Source organism: Rattus norvegicus, chromosome 4 (assembly GCF_021556685.1).
Source record: "Rattus norvegicus strain SHRSP/BbbUtx chromosome 4, alternate assembly SHRSP_T2T, whole genome shotgun sequence".
Taxonomy (NCBI): domain Eukaryota; kingdom Metazoa; phylum Chordata; class Mammalia; order Rodentia; family Muridae; genus Rattus; species Rattus norvegicus.
The window spans coordinates 15,001,485-15,026,777 of record NC_141537.1 but is presented as its reverse complement, the minus strand read 5'-3'; the positions used below and the strand labels follow the sequence as shown (position 1 = coordinate 15,026,777).

Genomic DNA, 25,293 nt, shown 5'->3' with positions numbered 1-25,293 from the left:
CATCCCCAGTCTGAGGGGAAACTGCACAGTGTCTCTGGACACAGAAATATAGGAACAGTCAGTCACCAGTACCAGTAGTTCTGGTCTGTGCTGAGGACCGAAATGAACCAGCCAAACAGCTCCCTACACAAAAATCCTGTGGGGGAGAGAGCTGGACCCTCAGAAGTGAGGATACTCCTGAGAAGTCAGAGGAGACTACCCTCTGCCCGCAGTCCAGACCCAAGAGGGAATCGCATAGTGCCAACTGTGTCCCCTGGGTGCAAGGACCTAGGAGTAATCAGGGGCAGGACCCTTTGATTCCTGCCCATGCCTAGAGCTGGAAGACAGTCTCCAGGAGCATCCACACACCTGAAATCAGAGCACCTGTTCTCAGGAAAGGCTGAAAGAAAACAGGGAAACAGTTCTACAGGAGTGATGATACAGAGGCCTACAGCAGGGTCAAGTCACTCCCAGAAACAGCAAGACAAGCAAACACCAGAGACAACCCAATGGCTAGAGGCAAGCACAGGAACCTAAGCAACAGAAACCAAGACTACTCGGCATCATCAGAGCCCAATTCTCCCACCAAAGAAAATACTGGATATCCAAACACACTGGAAAAGCAAGATTAGATTTAAAATCACATTTTTTGATAATGATGCCAGACTTTAAGAAAGACATAAAGAACTCCCTTAAAGAAATGCAGGAAAGCACAAGTAAACAAGTAGAAGCCCTTAGGGAAGAAACACAAAAAGTCCTGAAAGAATTACAGGAAACACAACCAAAAAGGTGAACGACTTGAAAATGGAAATAGAAACAATAAAGAAAGCACAAAAGGGGGTTGGGGATTTAGCTCAGTGGTAGAGCGCTTGCCTAGCAAGCACAAGGCCCTGGGTTCGGTCCCCAGCTCTGAAAAAACGAAAAAGAAAAAGAAAGCACAAAAGAAGACCCTGGATATAGAAAACCTAAGGAAGAGACAAGGAGCCGTAGATACAAGCATCACCAACAGAATACAAGAGACAAAAGAGAAAAATCTCAGGGGGAGAAGATATCATAAAAAACATTGACACAACTGTCAAAGATAATGTAAAAGGCAAAAAATTCCTATCTCAAAACACACAGGAAATCCAGGACACAATGACAAGATCAAACCTAAGGATAATGGATATAGAAGAAAGTGAAGACTCCCAACTTAAAGGGGCAGTAAATATCTTCAACAAAATCACAGAAGAAAACTTCCCTAACCTAAAGAAAGAGATGTCCATAAACATACAAGAAACCTACAGAACTCCAAGATTGGACCAGAAGAGAAATTCCTCCCATCATATAATAGTTAAAACACCAAATGCACAAACAAAGAAAGAATATTAAAAGCAGTAAGGGAAAAAGGTCAAGTGACATATAAAGGCAGACCTATTAGAATCACAACAGACATCTCACCAGAGACTATGAAAGCCAGAAGATCCTGGACAGATGTCATACAGACCCTAAGAGAACACAAATGCCAGCCCAGGTTACTGTATCCAGCAAAACTCTCAATTAACATAGATGGAGAAACCAAGATATTCCATGATGAAACCAAATTTACACAATATCTTTCTACAAATCCAGCCCTATAAAGGATAATAGATGGAAAACACCAATACAAGGAGAGAAACTATACCGTATAGAAAGCAAGAATATAATTTCCTTGCAATGGGACCAAAAGAGAGACCAAAGAAAGAAAAAAAGAAAAGAAAAAAAACAACCAAACCATAATTCCACCTCTAACAATGAAAATAACAGGAAGCTACAATCACTATTCCTTAATATCCCTCAAAATCAACTGACTCAATTTCCCAATAAAAAGACATAGACTGACAGACTGGACACATAAAGAGGACCCAGCATTTTGCAGCATGCAGGAAACATACTTCAGAGACAAAGACAGACACTACCTCAGAGTAAATGGCTAATAAACAACTTTCCAAGCAAATGGCCCCAAGAAACAAGCTGGAGTTGCCATTCTAATATCAAATAAAATTGACTTTCAACCAAAAGTCATTAAAAAAGATAAGGAAGGACACTTCGTATTCATCAAAGGAAAAATCCACCAAGATGAATTCTCAATCCTAAATATCTATGCTCCAAATACAAGGACACCTACATACATAAAAGAAAGCTTACTAGGTAGCAATGAATAGCCTAGTAAGAGCACCAGTGGAAGGGGAAGCCCTTGGTCCTGCCAAGACTGAACCCCCAGTGAAGTGATGGTTGGCAGGGAGGGCAGTAATAGGGGGAGGATGGGGAGGGAAACACCAATATAGAAGTGGAGGGGGAGGGGCTGGGGGATGTTGGCCCGGAAACCAGGAAAGGGAATAACAATCTCGAAATGTAAATAAGAAATACTCAAGTTAATAAAGATAACAAAAAGAAAGAAAGAAAGAAAGAAAAGAAAAAAGAAACGTTACTAAAGCTCAAAGCACACATTGCACCTCACACAATAATAGTAGGAGATTTCAACACCCCACTTTCATCAATGGAGAGATCAAGGAAACAGAAATTAAACAGAGACATAGAGAAACTAAAAGAAATTATGAACCAAATGAATTTAATACATATTTATAGAACACCTCATCCTAAAACAAAAGGATATACCTTCTTCTCAGCACCTCCTGGAACTTTATCCAAAATTGACCACAAAATCGGTAACAAAACAGGCCTCAACAGAAACAGGAAGATAGAAATAATCCCATGCATCCTATCAAACCACCACGGGCTAAGACTGGTCTTCAATAACAACAATAATGACAGAAAACCCACATGTACATGGAAGCTGAACAATGCTCTACTCAATGACAACTTGGTCAAGGAAGAAATAAAGAAAGAAATTAAAGACTTCTTAGAATTTAGTGAAAATGAAGATACAATATTCCCAAACATATAGGACACAATGAAAGCTGTGCTAAGAGGAAAACTCATAGCTCTGAGGAGAGAGCATATGTCAGCAGCTTGACAGCACACCTCAAAGCTCTAGAACAAAAAGAAATAAATAAACCCAAGAGGAGTAGAAGGCAGGAAATAATCAAACTCAGGGCTGAAATCAACCAAGTAGAAACAAAAAGTACTATACAAAGAATCAACAAAACTAGGACCTGGTTCTTTGAGAAAAATCAACAAGACAGATAAACCCTTAGCCAGACTAACCAGAGGTCAGAGAGAGTGTATCCAAATTAAGAAAATCAGAAATGAAAAGGGAGACATAACAAAAGAATCTGAAGAAATTAAAGAAATCATCAGATCCTACAACAAAACTGGAAAATCTGGAGGAAATGGACAATTTTCTAGACAGATACCAGGTACCAAAGTTAAATCAGGAACAAATAAACCATCTAAACAACCCCATAACTCCTAAGAAATAGAACCAGTTATTAAAAGTCTCCCAACCAAAAAGAGCCCAGAACCAGATGGGTTTAGTGCAGAATTCTATCAGACCTTCATAGACGACCTCATACCAATACTGCCCAAACTATTCCACAAAATTGAAACAGATGGAGCACTACCGAATTCCTTCTATGAAGCCACAATTACTCTTATACCGAAACCACACAAAGACCCAACAAAGAAAAAGAACTTCAGACCAATTTCCCTTATGAATATTGATGCAAAAATACTCAGTAAAATTCTGGCAAACCAAATCCAAGAACAGATCAAAACAATCATCCATCATGATCAAGTAGGCTTCATCCCAGGGACGCAGGGATGGTTTAATATTTGAAAATCCATCAATGTAATCTACTATATAAACAAACTCAAAGATAAGAACCACATGATCATTTCATTAGATGCTGAGAAAGCATTTGACAAAATTCAACACCCCTTCATGATAAAAGTCCTGGAAAGAATAGGAATTCAAGGCCCATACCTAAACATAGTAAAAGCAATATACAGTAAACCAGTAGCTAACATCAAACTAAATGGAGAGAAACTTGAAGCAAACCCACTAAAATCAAGGACTAGACAAGGCTGCCCACTCTCTTCCTACTAATTCAATATAGTACTCAAAGTCCTAGTCAGAGCAATAAGTCAATGAAAGGAGATCAAATGGATACAAAGTGGAAGGGAAGAAATCAAAATATCACTGTTTACAGATGATATGATAGTGTACTCAAGTGACCCCAAAAGTTCCACCAGAGAACTATTTACCCTGCTAAACAACTTCAGCAAAGTGTTGGGGTATAAAATTAAAACAAACAAATCAGTAGCCTTCCTCTACTCAAAGGATAAACAGAACCCAAATAATATAAAATATATTGGTGTGACTTTAACCAAGCAAGTGAAAGATTGGTATGACAAGAACTTCAAGTTTCTGAAGAAAGAAATTGAGGAAGATCTCAGAAGATGGAAAGATCTTCCATGCTCATGGATTGGCAGGATTAATATAGGAAAGATGGCCATTTTGCCAAAAGCAATCTACAGAGTCAATGCAATCCCCATCAAAATTCTTACAATTCTTTATAGAGGTAGAAAAGCAATTTGCAAATTCATTTGGAATAACAAAAAACCCAGGATTATGAAAACTATACTCAACAATAAAAGAACTTCTGGGGGAATCACCATCCCTGACTTCAAGCAGTATTACAGAGCAATAGTCATAAAAACTGTATGATATTGATACAGAGACAGGCAGGTAGATCAGTGGAACAGAATTGAAGACCCAGAAATGAACCCACACACCTATGGTCACTTGATCTTTGACAAAGGAGCCAAAACCATCCAATGGAAGAAAGATAGCATTCTCAACAAATGGTGCTGGTTCAACTGGAGGTCAGCATGTAGAAGAATGCAAATCAATCCATTTTTATAACCTTGTACAAAGCTCAAGTCAAGTGGATCAAGGACCTCCACATCAAACCAGATACACTCAAACTAATAGAAGAAAAAGTGGGGAAGAACCTCGAACACATGGACACTGGGAAAAACTTCCTGAACAAAGCACCAATGGCTTATGCTCTAAGGTCAAGAATCAACAAATGGGATCTCATAAAACTACAAAGTTTCTGTAAGGCAAAGGACACTGTTGTTAGGACAAAACGGCAACCAACAGATTGGGAAAAGATCTTTACCAATCCTACAGTTGATAGAGGGCTTATATCCAAAATATACAAAGAACTGAAGAAGTTCGACTCCAGACAGCCAAATAACCCTATTAAAAAATTGGGTACAGAGCTAAACAAACCATTCTCAGCTGAGGATTATCGAATGGCCAAAAAAGCACCTAAAGAAATGTTCAACATCCTTAGTCATAAGGGAAATGCAAATCAAAACAACCCTGAGATTCCACTTCACACCAGTCAGAATGGCTAAGATAAAAACTCAGATGACAGCAGACGCTGGCAAGGATGTGGAGAAAGAGGAACACTCCTCCATTGTTGGTGGCATTGCAGACTTGTACAACCATTCTGTAAATCAGTGTGGAGGTTCCTCAGAAAACTGGACATTCCACTACCTGAGGATCCAGCTATACCTCTCCTGGGCATATACCCAAAAGATGCTCAACATACAACAAAGACACATGTTCCACTATGTTCATAGCAGCCTTATTTATAATAGCCAGAAGCTGGAAAGAACCCAGATGCCCTTCAACAGAGGAATGGATTCAAAAAATGTGGTACATCTACACAATGGAATACTACTCAGCTATCAAAAACAATGACTTCATGAAATTCATAGGCAAATGGAATGAACTAGAAAATATCATCCTGTGTAATGTATCCCAATCACTGAAAAATATACTTGGTATGCACTCATTGATAAGTGGATACTAGCTCAAAAGCTCGAATTACCCAGGATGCAATCCACAGACCACAGGAAGCTCAAGAAGAAGGATGACCAAAATGCGGATGCTCCCACTCCTTCTTAAGAGGGGGAAATATCCATAGAAGGGATATGGAAGCAAAGTTTAGAACAGCGACTGAAGGAACGGCCACTCAGAGTCTGCACCACATGTGGCCCATATATATATACAGCCACCAAAATTAGATAAGATTGATGAAGCTAAAAAATGCATGCTGAAAGGGACCGGATATAGATCTCTCCTGAGAGACACATCCAGAGCATGTCCAATACAGAGGTCAATGCTAGCAGCAAACCACTGAACTAAGAACTAGACCCCCTTGGGGGAATTAGAGGAAGGATTGAAAGAGCTGAAGGAGCTTGCAACCCCATAAAAACAACAATGCCAAGCAACCACAGCTTCCAGGAACTAAACCACTACTGAAAGACTATACATGGACTGACCCAGGGCTCCAACTGCTTATGTAGCAGAGAATAGCCTTGTTGGGGCACCAGTGGAAGGGGAAGTGTAGGGGAATATGGGGGGGGAGGGGCGGGCAGTAAGGGAGATGGATGGGGAGATAACCTGTATGGGGTAGAGGGAAGGGAGGGGAGCTTATGGACAGGAAACGAGGAAAGGGAATAACATTTGAAATGGAAGTAAAGAAATATATCTAATAAAAAATAAATAAAATTAAAAAAATGTTGAGCATCTTAACTCACTCACAAATACAAATGAAATGCAGGATGAAATGCAGTTGGCAGTGTCTGGAATGCAAATATGCAAATCTCCCAGCTCACCCCCCACCCACACACTGCATGTACACTGCTTAATCTCACTCTCCCCTGCAGTCTCCCTCCCTCTCTGAAAAACTAGATTATCATGGCTGCACTTTTACTTCTCCCCTTCTATATTCACTATCTTTTTAAAAACGACTAACAAAATATCCGAAGCACTATTAAATAAAAAGGAATCACTTACATTTGACCTACAAAGCTTCACCATTCCTCATGCATTCCTTAGACAAAAGAGTGATCCTGTAACAAGTTCCTTTTTTAGTAGGCTCATCACATTACTCTGTAAAATTGTTTATTTGTGCTTGTTCTGTGTGTTGCATTCATGGGAGGGGAATTGGGGTAGAGACTGGAATATGTGTACACATGCCAAGGTACATACAAGTGTACACTGTGGAGGTCTCAGGACGACCTATTGGAGCTGACTCTCTCCTGTAAGCACGTAGGCTCCAGGGATCAAACTCAGGTTGGGCTTGGTGACAAATGCCTTCACATGGTGGTTTGACACTACTGGGAAGTGTGGCCTTGGTAGAGGAAGTGTGTCACTGTGGGGGTGGGCATTGAGACCCTCCTTGCTGCCTGGAAGATGGTAGTCTTCTCCTGCCTTCCTTCAGAACAAGACGTGGAATACTAGCTCCTCCAGTGCCATGCCTGCCTGGACACTGTCATGCTTCCCTCCAGTATGATAATGGACTGAGCCTCACAGCCAGTTGCCAGCCCAATTAAATGTTGTCCTTTGTAAGAGTTGCCTTGGTCATGGTGTCTCTTCAGGGCAATGAATCCCTAACTGAAACGCCTTACCTGGTAAGCTATCTCCCAGGCCATTGTTACATTCTTACTGATGCAATCTAGACATGCTGTGACATAAAGGAAAGTGCCACAAGAGGGAGCAATTTCTATGCCACATCTAGCACACACTTCCAAATAGAATGGTAATGAATGGTAGAAACGTGGCCGGGGAAGGAGGTCTACCTCAATCAAAATCATCCTTCACCCTAATTTCTGAGACATGGTCTGTCACAGAACCTGGAATTTAGAAATCTGGCCAGACTGGCTTGCTAACAGACCTCAAGGATCCTCCTGTCTCAGCTTCTTCCCTGGCATGACAATTACAGGAGTGCCCAGCTGCCATGGGCTTGTGGGGGTTGCTAGAGATAGAACTCGGGCCCTCATGCTTACACAGCAGGTACTTTATGTCCTAAGACATCTCCTCAGCCACTTTATTCATTATATTTTTTAAATAGCTACAAGTTCAATAAAATTCATTTTTAAATTAATAAGGCAGAAAAATATACTTTCCCAATTAGAGCCTCTGATCCCTGCCTCTAACAGAGTAGATATCTGTAGATACCTTATTGTACAATGGCATGCAAGCACTTTAACTTATTTTATGTATATGAGTGCTCTATTTGCATATACACCTGCATGCTAGAAGAGGGGATCAGATCATGTTATAGATGATTATGAGCCACCATGTGGTTGCTGGGAATTGAACTCAGGACCACTGCAAGAGCAGCCAGAGCTCTAACTGCTGAGCCATCTCTCCAGCCCCCATGCAAGCACTTCTTAATCCTAGCCAATGTAATGTAGTTTTCTCTGAGTGACCCCCTTCTCTTCTTAGCCACTGCTCACCACCATTCATTCTAGTTTCTCAAACTGAGTTTCTGAGAACAACTTTTTAGGTTCCGTGCATGAGCCCAAGGGAATGATTTGCTGGGCTCATTTCACCTAATGTAATGCGTCAGTAAATGACAAACTGTATTTACAGCATGTATATATTTCACTGTGACGGGATTGTCACAATAGTGTTTCCCTATTGCAAACACTGCCACAGTACAGATCAGTACAAACGTCTCTTTGACTTCCCAAGTTCTCCTCTGAGTAAATCCCCTGAGCCATGGGGCGGCAGGACCACCATCAATTCACTTTGACATACTTAGGGAATTGCATACCTCACTATAACCAACGGCACTGCTAATAATATTTTCCCATAGTACGTAAGGATTTTCTTTACTCTGCTTCAGTAAATTTGTTGCCTTTTGCACCATTCTACTTTTTAAGCTTAAAACAACAACGACTTTTAAATTACATTTACTTATTTACTTGAAGGTGGTGGAGGAATGTGTCAGTCAAAGGCCAACGCTTCTTCGCTGTGGGTAGCAATCAGGGGTCAAAGTCACGTCGTGAGACTTTGTAGCAGGGGTCCTTACCCAGTAAGCCATTCCTCAGACCATTCTGAATGGAGGTGGACCTGTGGTTTGGAATGTGTTTCCCTGGTGATTAGTAATAAAAAGAACAACAGAATAAAAGCCCAGGAGGGACCCAGGTGTATGACCAACTGACTGAGGAAATGTAGTCAGCGTCCTGAGGAGTGGGCATTTCTTCAGCTCATGCTAAGTCGTCTGGACCCTGCTGCGTTTACAACCATCACCCTGCTTACGTTCTGAATTTTTAGTAACAGGGTTCACTCTGTAGGCTATGCTAATTCTGGTACCGGTGACCTTCCTGCCTCTGCCTCCTAAGGGCTCAGATTGCAGCCATGCCCACCACACCTGGATGGACTCTCATCTTTTTTATCCTGCTATGCAATCAATCCGAGAACTGTAGATTTAAATGTGCAAGAAAAAGCAGTTCCCAGAAGAAAATTTCAAAGAATATGTCATTATCTTTGGGGTAGGCAAAGATTTGTAAAGTAGGACACAATTTTTAGTGTCCTATTGACACTAAAATTGAGAAAAATTATACATTAAACTTAACTCCTAGGCATTAAAAGTCATTATGAATGATAAATCAAGTCACTGAGTGAATATTATTTGACTGTTCAAAATTTTTTAAGTTACTAATTTGGAAAAAAGCAAGTTAAAAAAATGGGCAAAAGAGTGGAACAAAACTGCCCCAAAGACAGTTTAACTCTACAATAATATTTAAAATGCACCTAACACACTTAGTCATCAGAAAAATTAAAATTAAACTACAGATAGATAGTGTTGTCAGTCCCTACAATGGCTAAATGAAAAATGACAGACTAACTGTGACCAAAAGTATGGTCCACATTGACAGGAACACAAATGATTTTTAAAAAGCGTCATTAATCTATCAAAATTAAGTATCTGTGCCCTTTTCATCCTGATAGTCAAATGATAGGTATGCCTTAACAAATGCACATGTGCACAGCAAGCACAGAACCCTGCTGTTAATAACACCAAAACAAGAACAACTCAATGTCCACTTACAGTCATCAGGACAATTGTGACACATGTATACCTAGAATGGTACCACCTAACAATAAGAAAACAAACACTGTGATCTACAAGATGGATGTCACAAACAATACTATAAGGAAAAATATATGTATCATTAAATGAGTTCAAAATACATAAAAACGTTTGTTTTGACTCAGTATGCTGGTTACCTGGATGTTTATATGTGGGCTGGAGAAATGGCTTGTGATTAAGAGCACTCACTGTTCTTTCAGAGGACTGGGGTTCAATTCCCAGCATCTACATTGTAGCTCACAGCCATGTGCAACTAGCTCCAGGGATCCAACACCCTCTCCTGATTTCCACGGGCTCTTTCACACACACAACATATACACACACTACACACAACACACACAGACACAGACACAGACACACACACACACACACACACACACACACACACGATAATGGTTTTTGTAAAACTGTATATACTTATGTGTTGGGGCTCGAGGCTAGCAGAGTAGTGCTAAAGGCTAGTTCAAGAAAGCCCTCTGGCCACTTTCAGTATTGAACTGAAGGGGTCTGCTCACTTTCTGAATAGTCATCTCTAATGTGTATACTTTTCTTGTACACACTATCCTTCCCTAAAAGACTTATGGGAAGAGGAATCAGTTCCTAGGGGATAAGGTTAAGAAACACAGCTTTTACAACTAGGTGTGCTCAGCGCATGTAACTCAGGCAATCAGGAGGTAGGGCAAGGGGACCAGGAATGTAAGTCCAGCCTTAGCTGTGTGAGAGACCAGATAGGCCACACCATGCTGCATAAGTTCCTATTTCAGAAATAAACAACAACGAAACACAGAGCAGCTCTGACTGGGAGAACAAGAGACTAGAAATAGAACTGCTCTAAGGAGCGTGCTCACTTTTTCTACTGTGTGATCTCTGGGACTCCAGTTCATTAACCCAGTGCTTGAGGACAGGCCCAGAGCTGCTCCCACTCTGAGACAACTGCCTCATTCTAGGCTTTTGGTTTCGTCTGATTTCTCAGTTTTGACTTTTCCTAAGCTCTTAGTAAGAGGGATGAAATAAATGAGATGGCTAGTGATGGATGTTCTACTACTGCCTTATCATTCTAGAGCTATTCCAGTTCTCAAATAACCCTCATCCATATACATCAAAAGTTAAAATATTCCCTACTTCCCAGGCTTCTGAATGCTGTGGAATACACAGCAAACATGCTATTGGGAGCTGGGGGTAGAAACTATATCTTAAATAGATAGTTTATGTAAGGTAGAAATGTATCTTAAACATCAACTGAAGGAGGATACTGGAGCAAGGAGAAAAGCCAGAAATGAAGGTCAGATCTTGTTCTATTCCTAGCAGTGCTGACAAACCTAAACTAAACTACTTCTCTTTAGTCTGTTAGCTAATCTTACTTTACTAGAAAAAGGTTAGGAGAAAAGCTCACCAAGATCTGAGACTTTACTGTATCTTCCCCATAAACTAGAATGTTATTATATCAGTCACTACCATCTCCCAGAAAAAAATATTTGCAAACTAGACAGGGGCTGGAAGATGGCTCAGAGGTTAAGAACACTGGCTGCTCTTCCCAAGGAGCTGGATTCAATTCCCGGCACCCACGTGGCAGCTCACAGTTGTCTGTATCTTCAGTTCCGGGGCATCTAACACCCTTACAAGACACTGACTTTAGATGGGCCCCACATAAACCTTAAAAGGCAAAAACTCAATTTTGTCTCTGGTTTCTGTAGAAATGACTAGGAAATGGAAACTAACTTAAAATATTGTGGCAGTTTACATGAGAATGGCCTCCTCTATAGGCTCATGTCTGAGTATCTGTTTCCCAGTTAGTAGACTGTTTTGGAAGGATTAGGAGGATTAAGAGGTTGGAGAAAGTCTCTGGGAGATTTCAAAACCTCAAGCCAGGCCCTGACGGTCTCCTGCTTGTGGATCTCCTGCTTGTGGATCAGATGTAAACTCTCAGCTACTGCTCTAGGACCATGCCTGCCTACCAGCGGCCATGCTCCCCACCATGATAGTTAAGGTGAGCCTCTGACACTGCAAGCAAGCCAATAATTAAATACTCTATATGGGGCTGGAGAGTCGGCTCAGAGGTTAAGAGCACTGGCTGTTCTCCCAGAGGTCCTGAGTTCAACTCCCAGCAACCACATGGTGGCTCACAACCATCTGTAATGGGACCCAATGCCCTTTTCTGGTGTGTCTGAAGACAGCTGTATACTTATATACATAAAATAAATAAATACATCTTTTAAAAAAACACTCTGTATGCTGCCTTGGTGACAGTGTCTCTTCAATGACAGAAAGTAACTAAGGCAAATGTGCACTGATATCTTCACATAATCACATACTAAGTGGTGATTGTTTTATATTACAATTTATTTTTTACCAGTCAGCTCGGATTTAGCCCCTACTTATTTGATGGGCCCAGTGATAAAATTTACTGGGCATTTACAAAGAGGATAATTGTAGGTGATTTACAGGTTTAGGGTAGTAGGGTTTTTGTTTGTTTTGTTTTGTTGAGACAAGGTCTCTCTCTACATAGCCTTGGCTGTCCTCAAACTAACGATGTAGACCAGGCTGATCTCAAACTCACAGAGATCCACCTGCCTCTGTCTCCCAAGCTGGGATCAAAGGCCTGTGCTACTACACTTGGTTGATGTAAGTTTGAAAGCAACTGGGGTTGGGGATTTAGCTCAGTGGTAGAACGCTTGCCTAGCAAGCGCAAGGCCCTGGGTTCGGTCCCCAGCTCCGAAAAAAAAAGAAAAGAAAAGAAAAGAAAAGAAAAGAAAAAAAAAAAAAAAAAAGAAAGCAACTATTTTATGAACTGGAAAAAAAACTGGTTAAATTAATTTCACTTGACTCAAGTGAAATCCTTGTCTGACAAGGGGTTGGGCGGACAGAATCTTGAGTATTTCATTAACTGATTTTTAAGTAGAATAAAAAAGTGAAATTGGAGGCTGGAGAGATGACTCAGCAGTTAAGAGCACTAGCTGCTCTTCTAGAGGCCTGGGTTCCAGTCCCAGCACCTAGGAGGCTCCCCACTGCCTGAAACTCCAGCTCCAATTCTGACACCTTCACACAGATACATGCAGGCAAAATGCCAATGCACACAAAAATAAGATCAACAATTTTTTTTTAAAAAAAGGAGAAAATGAAATCTAAACTTGTAAATTAACACCAAGAAGTTACTCTCAAAACAGTTTCCCAAGACCCTTTCCTTTTCATCTCAAACCTACAGTAAAATTAAGAGGAAAAGCACAAGTTTATCTAAAATGTACAATTAAAAGCTATTTTAAAACAAAACTAAAGCCTCTTACCTGAGCATGAAAATTGGACATAGTTGTTGTCTCTATATCTTTCTTCCCCAGGATCTCCATCTTGACTGGCGAGTTGGGGAAGTTGTATGAGAAGTAGTCTAGGAAGTCAGGTAAGTATGTAGCTGCCCCGTGAACAACGCCCATCACGTAGAAAGCTGCAGAGCTCTCATTCTCACTGAACGCCAGACCCACAAATTCTTCCGCAAACCTCCGCATCTCCACGGGAGACAGGCAGGAGAGCTCGCTACAGTAGGCGTGGATGACGGACGCACCTCCATTGGGCTGGTGTTCAACGTGAATGAGCTGCTTGAACTCCAGAGTATCCAACCTTTTCAGGTCATTCTGAACGCGTGGCTCCTTTAATGAGACAAAGGGAAAGTCACTGTTATCAGGAACCTTTGAGTCACAGTTTTTGGTATCCAAGTGTTTTCCAATGCAATCCTTTACATTGTCGTTTAAGATGCCTTTGGCTTCTTGATCTTCAGCAGACAGCAATCCTGAGCAGATGGTCTGAATAGATTTGCTATACATTTTTGGACGCTTCCGTTTTTCATTCTCTTTGTGTTTCTTTTTCTTTTTCTTCTTTACTTTTTTAATTTGTAAGTCTTCTATGTTTGTTTTTGGCTTCTCCTTCCCACCTGTTGGGAAAAATTTTTTTGAAACTCTGTATTTTAATTACTTAAAAAAAGAAACATGCTCTTAGGAACTGTTCTATAACACATAAGTTTACTTGTGATGATTCTGAAAATTCAAATTCAGAGAACTTTTCTATTCACATCTTACTGTCTTTCCTTCTTTCTCACCCACTTTCTGCCTTTACACACAAACACAGACACAGCAGGCTTGGCTGCTGATAAGACATAGCCCCGCCGAGTGCCCACTCTAGTAATGAGTGAGTCGTCTCAGAAACCAGGGAGCAAGAACCTGCAGGTGGCTCCCATGGATACATCCTTCAGTTTACTGTATCTGGTTTTCAAAACTCCTATCAAGATACTCAGGAGACTAAAATAACCCACGCAGTCAGAAGTGTGTGCACATTCAACAGTGCAGAGCACACCCAGCCCTGAGCACGTCACTCCTCCTCAGTAAGCTGCCCTTGTACTAGCCTAAGTCAGTCACAGCATACAGCGGGTATCCTACAGGAGATGACAGTCAGAATCCTTCTCATGCACTAAACTCCCACGGTGTCCAGGTACTCAGTAAAGAGAGAAAAGAGAAAGGAGAAAGACGTGAGAATGGAAGGACATTATAAGGTGAAATACTAAAGACTTTCTGTGAACAAAGGCAATAGACTCAGGGTCAAAACACGGGGAATCCAGGAATAAAAGACTAACCCAATCTGCACAGGCTACTTAATCAGAGGACCCCTGTGTACAGATGAGCATACATGTCATTAACATACATGCACAGTAACAGAGAATATGTTTCTATTTTTCTGATATAAAAATAAGCAGACTATGAAAATGTTACGTGCATTGCAATAAAATACTGTTTCCTAAGATAAATATCAAAAGGACAATTAAGCAGCAGATCAGGAAAATGCTCATCTCTCATCTGTCCTTTTCAGTCTTGTTGTGGGGTGGGGATGGGGCTGTTTGGCTGAACACTAGCGTTTTACCTGCTTGTGTGTCTGTGTACCACATGCATACCTTGGAGAGCAGAAGAGGGAGTCACAGATGGTTGTGAGCCTCCATATGGGGTGCTGAGAATGGAGCCCGGGTCCTCTGAAAGAGCAGACAGTCTGTTAACCACGACTCATCTCTTGCCCCTTAGGGGGAGTTTTGCTGTTCTGATTTTTAAAACAAGATGAGCTTGAACTCGTGCTGATCCTTCTGACTCAACCTCTGGGACTGTGCCGCTGAGGTTACAGGCCTGAGCCATCACTCGGCTTTGTTACTTGATTCCTACGATAACTTTCCATGAATAAAATGATCCAACCAGCCTTTTTTAAAGGGATGAGGAGGATGGATTTTGAGATGAGCCTCAAACCTGGTATCCAGCTGAGGATAGCTCTGGGCTTCTGATCCCCCTTCCTCTTTCCCAAACTCTGGGACTAGAGACATGCACCACCATCCGGCATTCCCCTGGGCTGTGGACAGAGCCCAGGGCTTCCTGCACAGAAGGATGGGCGTTACCAACTGAGCTCTGTTCCCAGCTGCTTCACATGACATTTTCTGTGTTCACGTGGCTCTCATTGCTTTACTTTTCAGAACTGAGGTGAAATTCTACATATTTTCAAAACTAAATCGCTCAGGACACTTCCCAAAAGACTTGACTTCCCATAAAAACCACCTACATATAGAATCTTTTTCCGTTAACATTCTCTTAGGATGTGTGTGTGTGTGTGTGTGTGTGTGTGTGTGTGTGTGTGTGTGTGTGTGTGTGCGCGCACACGCGCGCGCACACACACGTGCAGGCCTGCATGTGCACTGTCATGGCACGTGTGCTGCAGTGAGAAAATAACCTTCAGGACTAGGTTAGGTTCCGGCTCCTTCCATGCAGCTGTCAGAGATCAAGGGATCACATTCAAATCGTCAGCCAGGTGTGGCAGCTATGCTTTTAATCCCATCACTTGGGGTGCAGAGGCAGGTAGAGCTCTGAGTTCAAGGACAGCCAGAGCTAGAAAGAGACTGTGTCTCCAAAACACACAAAACAAGTCATGTAGCTTTCCCTTCTGAGCCAGCCCTGTGGATGAATTCTTAACTATGCAATGAAGAACAAACTAATACGACTATTATGAGTAAAAGCAGAGCCTGTCAACACGGATAAGTCTATAAAGTCCTAAAAGTAAAATGTTCATTCTCTGAAGAGTCTAAATTAGCAGTTTGCAACCTGTGGGTCTCAACCCCTTTGGGGATCAAATATCAGATATCCTGCATATCAGATGTTCATATTATGATTCATAAAAGTAGCAAAATGGTTGGGGGTCACTGCAATATGAGGAACAGGTCACAGCATTAAGAAGGTTGAGAACCACTGCTCAAATTAGTTCAATGTATTCTATTGGATACATTGTATTCATTGTATACATTGTTCAATGTATTTTACTTCCAAAACATCAGATCAGATACTCATCAAAAAACAAAAACTAAGGAGTTGGTTGCAATACTTGTCTCAGATAAGAGGAGCATAGGGATCAATGCTTTCCAGAGCTACTTAAAACCAGTTTTGGTACCCTGCTGGCCCCAGAGGAGCCCCCAGGAGGTAGAGGCAGAAGGATCTGGAAATTCAAGGTCACCCACCGCTACATATTGGTGTCTACCAAAAACCTAGAGGCCTACTTTTAACCTTCTATGCTTGCTCATGAGGAAAACAACATTGACATAATGTTAAAATTTAAAAATACTAAAATCAAAACGTAATTTTTCTTATAATTTACTGTTGAGATTTGGTCTGTTGCTATGTACTGTAATGCTAAGTGCAGGCCCCACGGCCTGGCTGCCCCAGGAATGTACAGTCTACAGGTACACCTAAGTGACTCTATGTGACCTTACCCCCAAGTTACTTCTGATTGGTGAATAAAGATGTCTACAGCCTGTAGCTGGGCAGAACTGAGATAGACGGGACTTGGTGTTCCTGGGCTTGGAGTCAAAGGAGACCTCGAGAAGAGAGAGGAGATGGTAGAGAAAGGAAAGGATGCTGTGGGCTAGGAGTCAAGAAAGCATAGCCAGGAGGGCTGGCCAACTGGAGGTAAGAGCAGCCCGGATGAAACAAAACTGGAGGTCACCAATAGGAAATAGATGTTCATAGCACAGAGGGCAGACATTCTGCCCAGCCTTAGTGCTTATGAAGATAAAGGCCATGTGCATTTTTTATCCAGGAACTAAATGATCAAAGGTGGGGTAGAGGCCCCGGATTGAGATTAAATATTTTCTACAACTAAATTTTAATGAAGTATGTAAGATGGCTGGAACATACCCACATGTCCAAAAGCAGTTGTTGGACTTTGGTAGAAAAGAATAAAATCCACTAAAGTATTTGTAATGCATTTGACTAAGAATAAGTAACCGCTCTATAAAACAATTTTTCTACGAAAATCTCCTCACATGTAATTATGTATAACATACACACATGTGTGTGTCATATAAAACGTAATACAATTTTTAACATGTTTTCTTTCTTTTGTAAGTCAGGGTCTTGCTGTGGAGCTTGCCACCATGCTCAGGTTCAAAACACACACACACACACACACACACACACACACACACACACACACACACACACAAGTCTACCTTTTTTTAGATTAATTTTATATATATAAATGAGTGTTTTGCCAACATTTATGTATGTGCACACATGAATGCCTGGTGACCAAGGAAATCAGAAGGCGGCACCGAATGCCCTGGGACTAGAGTTACAGACGCTGTGAGCTGTCATGCTGGAAACTGTATTAGAATCCTCTAAAAGAACAGCAAGTGCTGATAACTACTGAGCCATCTCTCTAAACCCAGCTCAGTAAAAGTTTTAAGGAAATGAGACTCAGGCAGAACAGATTTAGTAAGGTTTCTATTTTCAAATGTCTGTATGTTACAACTTGTAACATTATAGAAGAAACCTATAAAGAGAAGAAAAGATAGACACACACACACACACACACGGGGGGGGGGGGGGGGGGGGGAGGGGGGCTGCATTCATGGTAGTAGATGTGTACCGCCCTAACAAGGTGAGCATTTTCCTGCTCCACAAAACCAACAAATGACTCCATTCCCCGGCCAAGTCCACACAGTGGTCAACATGGACAATTGGTTTTGCTGGATAATGAAAGCCAACACATGTTACTTACAAAGGCAGAGTCCCTTTTCCAAATGAATCATGCTTTTACTGTATAATTACTTCTACACTATATACCGAGGAGGAAGGATAGGTTTCACTTTGTTGCTTTTTAAACCCAAAATTACTGTTTTAAACAAGAGACTCATACCTTCTTCCTGAGTGAACGACACGGTTACTTACATGACCTGTCTTCACAACAGCAGAAAGCAGTATGAGTCATTACTTAGCTCCACTACGGTTTCCTTAAACTGTCCTCGTCATCTAATTACAAACTAAGTTCTAAGCCGACTTCGCTCTGTTCTCATCATTAGCTTCGCCCTTGCACAGTTCAAAATGTCTCCTCATTCTCCATCTACTTCAAAGACAAGGTTGATAGTGTATATTCCTAGGAAACCTCTATTTTCATACGTACAGTCTCTAGGAATCCAGGCATCAGTGAAGAACATACGAGCTTAAGTGTCCTGAGGCCACACACTGTTTCTGTGATAGCATAAGTATGCGTCACTGCACATATAAATAAGAACAAAACTAACAGACTAAGCCAACAGGGTCAGCTGAGTAAACACACAGAGGGAGCGTCAGTCACCAATGCTTGAAGCCCGGCTGCAGGCCTGAAGCTGTGCAAGCAGAGGGAGTGTGGGCCGACTTCAATCCTTACTGCACATGCAGGCGTGATGCTGCACACCTCAGTTCAGGAGCCCTGAGTTCAACTCCCAGAACCCACACAGTGACTCACGGCCTCCTGTAACTCCAGTTCCAGGGACCACACACTTTGCTCTGCTCTCTAGGCACAGGCATGGTACACACACACACACACACACACACACACACACACACACACACACGAAATCGAAACATTCATATACACAGAATAAATTAGAACAGCTTTTTTGAAAACATGAATAAAGAAAACAATAGCCAGGCATGGAGACACACGCCCTTAATCCTAGCACTCCAGAGCTCGTGGTTAGCCAAGACTGCATGAGAGCCCATTTCAATTAAAACAAAACAAAACAAACCTAAGTCAATAAAAATTTAAAAATAAATAAACGTTACAAGACCACAGGGGCAAAAGAAACAAAAGGATTGAGAACATTAACCAAGAAGTCACCTAATTGGTGATATATTTCTTTTAGGGTGTGAAGAACATTATAGAAAAGAAATATCTAGGTATGCAGAATTCTCAGCGGTTAAGCACATCTGCTGCTCTTCCAAGGACCTACGTTCAGTTCCCAGCTCCCACACTAAATGGCTCACAACCACCTATAACTGATCTAACACCCTCTCTCTTCTGATTTCTGAAGGCACTGTATACACACAGTATAAACTCAGGCACACATACTCAAATAAGTAAATCTCTGAAGGTTAAATTCTGACTTGTAGAAAAGCTTATTATGTAAAGAAACAAAAACAATTATAAATGTGACAAAGAATGAAATGAAAATGCAGAGCCCACATATACCACAAGTAATATAAATTAGTTATTGTGTTTCATATCTGTTGCAGGATTTTTTCCCTTGTGAATATAAATGTTTATCCACACCCAAATTCACACCAAATGTTTCACACACTGAAATCAATCCAAGTCAAAGGGTTGATCAGCAACTTTCACAGTCTAGTAACTATCTAATTTAACAGACTGGCCAATGCCTTCCCAATTGCCTAAGGAGAACATCACGATTCAGACATATCTCAGTGAATGTGAGACTATTTTTATTTCTACTGTAACATAAATTGTTTTGTATGACTTATTATGTTACTAGCCAACATGCTACACCAAAATTCTTCCTGCTCTTCCCTATGTACAAACAGTAACAGAATACAGTTTAAAAGAGAAACAAGAAACAAAGAGGATGCTTGGGGTTTTCCTTTTTAAACCTAAAAGGATACTCTTAAGCAAGCAAAAAAACAGAATAAAAGAGCGTCCCTTCTGGTTTGACTCAGATAAAGTGTCCCCTCCCAATCCTGTTCTATGTTGAGTGGTTTTGCTCCAGTGTCTGCGAGAAGGGATGTCGCCATCCTACTGTGCAAAACTTACCATAGCTTTTCCTTTCCAGTTATATAAAGACATGCTAATAATGCACATACCAAAGTATACAACTTGTTTTGAAAATAACTTGTTAGGGAAACTTAACCATAAAGACTTAATAATTCTTTAAATACATATGCATATGTTACCGTGCAGATTACAATTCCCCAACACTAGATTTACTCTTCACTGGGACAGTATTCTTATTCTTAGCCAAAGTCGAAATCAAATAACATTTCTTATTTAACAGCTTGGCAATGAGTATACTGGACATACACAATGTAGAAAAGGGTCACTGAAGATAACTTACTTTTCAGGAAAATCTTTACATCTCCATTTTCTTTCTTGATCTCACTCATTACTTTATGCTTCTTTCTCTCTCTCTCCTTTTCTTTGTCTTTCTCTTTAATTTTGTCTTTGATTTTATCTGAAAGACAAAAAATATTTTAAATGTTACAATCTTTGAATCCATGAACTTCAATTCAATTTCTAGTGGTCTAAAATACACAAGCAAGTGGAGTTTGGTGTTGCATGCCTTTGACTCCAGCAGAGAGGAAAGATGAGGCAGGCAAACCTCAGTGAGCTGGAGGCCGGCCTAGTCTACACGGCAAGTTCCAGGGTAACCAGGGCAACATGATGACCCCTGGTCAAAACAACAAGCAAACAAAAAAACAAGATCGAAAACAAAGTAAACACAATACATCCAAAAACCATGACTGGAGCAAAAAATGCCTTGTTTTCTTTCTTGGTTATACCTCAAAATTTCTACATTTCTTCTTCATTGAGCATACAAAATTTATCGTGCACACTTAATTTCAAGATTATTTTTCATTCACTTTATGTCAAGCAAAATACAGGATTAATTTCGGATCACATAAACTAACTGGCTAACCTGCAGAGGATGTGTCCTCTGAAAAGTCACAGCTCTAACACTGAGCACGTTCCTATCGTTAGCCAGCCTCCAAGCCTGAGAAGTGGTGCAGCAACCATCCTCACGCATCACCGTCGGAATTAAATGAAGACACAGTGACTGCACAAGCCTGGATACCAAGTTCCCTTAACCTTCTACGTTGTAAGAAGAACATGACTAACATGACTAGCTAGTGTTACTGTGATGATAAATTCTGGGGCGTAAGAACTCATCAGTGGAGCCAATCAGTGGGGTCAGAAGCCTTTAATCCCAGCATTCAGGAGATGGTGGATCTCCTCTGAGTTTGAGGCCAGCCTAATCTACAGAGTGAGTTCCAAGATGGCTGGGGCTACACAGAAAACCCCTATCTTGAAAATCAAAAAAACAAACAAACAAACCCATTGATTTATATCCTAAAAACCCCAACGGTTTTATGAAATGCATACTATCTTATGCTTGTTTGTTCACTCAATCCTATGACTCCAGCCAAGGGTAAGTATATGCAAAATGAAAACACAGCAATACTGTCCGTGCCTTCAAAAGCTTGTTGTTATTACAAAGCAATAACGGAAGCCCACAGCCTTGTAAAATGGGGCGTTTGCAATGTATATGAACACTGAAGAATCCCTTACAAACATCTCTTTACTTTCTTTTAGTGTTACCCTAACCCAGGCTATAATCCTGATAACTAGATGATGATCTCAAGGAGAACTCCAACAGAAATACAATGCCATCTGCGAATTTGCATTTTTAGCAGCTACATTAAAAGAATAGTAATAGGTGAAATTACTTTTAGTAACATTTTATTTAACCCAATATATCTAAAACATCATTTCAACATGGTGTTTTTAAATTGCTGAAATATTTTACATTTATACCTCTCCCTGTCTGGGGGGGTGGGGTGGGAGATGGGGAGTGGGGTACATACCACAGCATGCATGTGGAGGTCAGGAATTCTGAGAGTAAACTCAGGCCATTAAGCTTGTGCAACAAGTGCCGTAACCTGCTGGGTTGTCTCAGCAGCACTGAGAGCTGACAACCCAATCTTAACTGCCTCCTGTAAACCACACGTGACTGTAACCTGTAAAGCCATGATAGCATGCAAGCTTGACTGATAACTAACACGCTTTCAGACCCCCAGTCTCAGTTTTAACTTTCCATATTGTCATTCCCATCTCTTCACAAGAAAGGGATCATAACGGAAACAGGGCCTTGGCACTGTTGGTTTAACACACTGTTCCCGAAAAGACGGGCTGTTTACCAGTTTAGATTCACTTATTTTCATGGCCAACAATTTAGCTGGTTTGTAGTGGCTCATGCCTTTAATCCCAGCACACGGAAGGCAAATGCCAGATGCCAGCAGATCTCTATGAGTTTGAGGCTGGCCTGGCCTACACAGTGAGTTGCAGGACAGCCAGGGCTACATAGTGAGAACACGACTCCAAGAAAGTACAGTTTTATCCTTCACAGTCTAACCTAAAGCTTAGAATAAACTCTCTAACTTGTCTCTCATTATGACTCTCAGAAAGACAGTAAGAATTTTCTACTATAAGAACACACAGTTTGAAAAGTCAAACACGGGGTTGGGGATTTAGCTCAGTGGTAGAGCACTTGCCTAGGAAGCGCAAGGCCCTGGGTTCGGTCCCCAGCTCCGAAAAAAAGAACAAAAAAAAAAAAAAAAAAAGAAAAAAAGAAAAAAGAAAAAGAAAAGTCAAACACAGTACAGTTTTACTTAGAAAGTGATAAAAGGTATGAAGACAGTTATTACAACAACAACAATAAAGATCAGAGAATGAAACTGGGTGCTCAGAAACAAGCCCACCTTACAAGAAGCTCATTTTGACAATGGAGGAAAAAGAATCTTTTCAACAAATAGCACTACAACTGGATGGTCACATCCAAAACAAAGGAGGACCTCCTGAGAAGGCAGCCTAGAGGACCTACGTGGTGTATGTGTAGGGCTGGGGAGAGCATGCCAGGGAAAAGAACTGATAGGCTCCATTCATCAACATCCTCTAACAGAAGAACTACCAAGGAACAGAAAGCAAGCCACAGAAGGGAAGTACATCTGATTAACTACTATTCGTCAGTGTAGATGCTTCTAATTCCCCCAAACATGCCAGATTTTAAAATGGGTCAAAGACTTCCTCATAGAAACTGTACAGAAGACAAAGAAGCTTGCACGCAAAGGTGCGCAAACCACAGCATGTCACTGCGTGACTAAATCTAGTGAGCACGTGCAACAGGCGTTCTCATCCACCGCCATGGGAAAGCAAATACTACCCCGGAGGACTGTTTTCTTACTGTGTTACACACGCTTCTATAAGAGTCAATAAATTCACTGCTGTTTTTATCCAAAAGAGCTAACAGTTTCACACAACACGTACATAAATAGTTATACCACGATCACTCATAATTATCCAAAAACAGAAGGAAGCAACCAAGATAGTCCTCAGTAGATGGATGTAAACTCCAAACAGCATGATAGCCCTAAAAGACAGGAACCACCAAGCCATGCAAAGACACAGCTAACATGAGTATTTCTAACTGAAAGAAAAAAGTGTAAAATACCACATACTACATGACTTCAACAACACAGCATTCTAGAAAAGTCTAGAGATCGACTGACAGCCATTCTAGAAAAATTGGCAAGCCTTAGGATCCAATGAGAAAATCTGTCCCACAAAAATAAAAAGTTAAAAAAAAAAAAAGTGAGGGCCACCAAGTGGCTTACCAGTAAACACCTGACCACACTGACCCTCAGAAAGGTGGACAGTGAGAACAACTCCACTGAAGTTGTTCCACACAGGAACACGGGGGCTGGGGACACAGCTCAACTGATAAAGCACTTCCCCAAAACACCAAAGCCCTGTATCAATCAGTAAACCACATATGGAATCTCCAATCTGTAATTCCAGCACTGAGGATGTGGAGACAGGAGGATAACAGCTTCAATATTATTCCATGCCATGACCCATACAATTAGTAAAAAGGGAGTTCTTTTAACAGGTTCACTAGTTGAAGAAACAGCTCAACAATAAGAATTTACTGCTCTTTCAAAGGACCAAAGCTCAAATTCCCAGTACCCACATGGTAGCTCACAACAGTCTGTAACCCCAGTTCCAGAGGACCCCACAAACATGTTGTGTGTGTGTGTGTGTGTGTGTGTGTGTGTGTGTGTGTGTACGCACATGCGCGCGCATGCAGGGAAAATATTCATACACATAAAGTAAAATACATAGATGTGAAAGGAAAAACTAAAAGGTTCATTAGAATTTATAAATTTTAGCTATTATACATTTTTGAAGCAAAAAGTCAAATAGGCTTCACATTATCAGTTTTAACTATCCTGGATATAAGCCTTAAGTCAAGACCATCATAATGAAGTTTATGAAATCAACTGATCTGAGCAACCACACAGAAATCTCCCTATCCCTCCCACATCCAGCCAAGAATAATACATTGCTGGAAATAGATCAGAGAGCAAGCCGGAAACAGAAGGAAAAGAAAATGAAGAAGCAAAATAAATAGTGGATATGCAGAATGGAAACAAGATTAACGAAAAAGTAGACAATGAAGGAGACGAAGGGTCCTGAAGAAAGAACTCTAGGAGCAGATGATCTCTCACAGCCTCTCCCTGGCACATAACTAAGAAAGTTACCGACCCCCAGCAGGTCGGCCCTTCTTCAGAGGACCTCTGCTAAACATTGGCCTCTCCATCAAATTTTCTTGCTGTATTTCAGTGATATTGTCATATACCAACCTAATTCTCACACTCCTGTCATCCAAACCTGGGCGTCCCTCTAGAGTCTGTCTTAGGTATCTTTCCTATGTATCCTGCAACTTACATGATTATCGCGAAGTAAGTGAATCTCCGGATCTGCCGAACCAGTCTCTGCCAAACGCCCACCTTCACTCCTTATATTTTTTGGCGTGAGCCTATCCTTTAATGGCTGAGCTACCTCTCCAGCCCCCACTTTCACTCCTTAAGAAATACTTATAACCAACTTGTCATCTTTCATTCTCTTTCTTGGAAAAGTGTGAAGGGAAGAACAACGGTAAAAGTGCATATGGCATGAAGGCAGAGGATAGTTAGTGTGGGAAAAGGAGGCATCAAGGGGGAGAAGCAACAAAATTGGATGTATGAAAATAACCTAACAAAAGCCTTTTAATAAGTCTGCTTATTAATTTTTAAAAAGCTGAAACTATGAGTGTCTCAAGGAGGCAACACATTAAACCTCATCAAAATAGACATATCACTCTCTATTGCTTAAAACAAATCAAACAAATCCAACTTGCTTCTGTCTACCTAAATTAAAAAAATGCCATTGGTGTTAGCAGGCCCCAGAGATCCCACTCTAGGGATTGGTGAAGGAGACAGTTTAATAGGTCCAGGCTTGGGAAAATAGGGTCTAGCTATGTCTCACAGACTAGCAG

The 25,293-nt window shown here is 41.0% G+C and overlaps 1 protein-coding gene across 4 annotated transcripts in view; it reads right to left on the bottom strand.

Moving 5' to 3' along the window:
- Rsbn1l (round spermatid basic protein 1-like) overlaps nt 1-25,293 on the bottom strand; it is a 64,498-nt gene that overhangs the window by 22,657 nt on the left and 16,548 nt on the right. Inside the window, exons 2-5 of one of the 4 annotated variants that reach the window (XM_087657149.1) lie at nt 20,257-20,373; nt 14,794-14,868; nt 13,592-13,782; nt 13,145-13,501 (exon numbers count right to left, since the gene is read on the bottom strand). In XM_087657149.1, coding sequence (XP_087513275.1) covers nt 13,145-13,501; nt 13,592-13,782; nt 14,794-14,868; nt 20,257-20,373 — 740 coding nt within the window. 4 annotated transcript variants of the gene reach the window in all.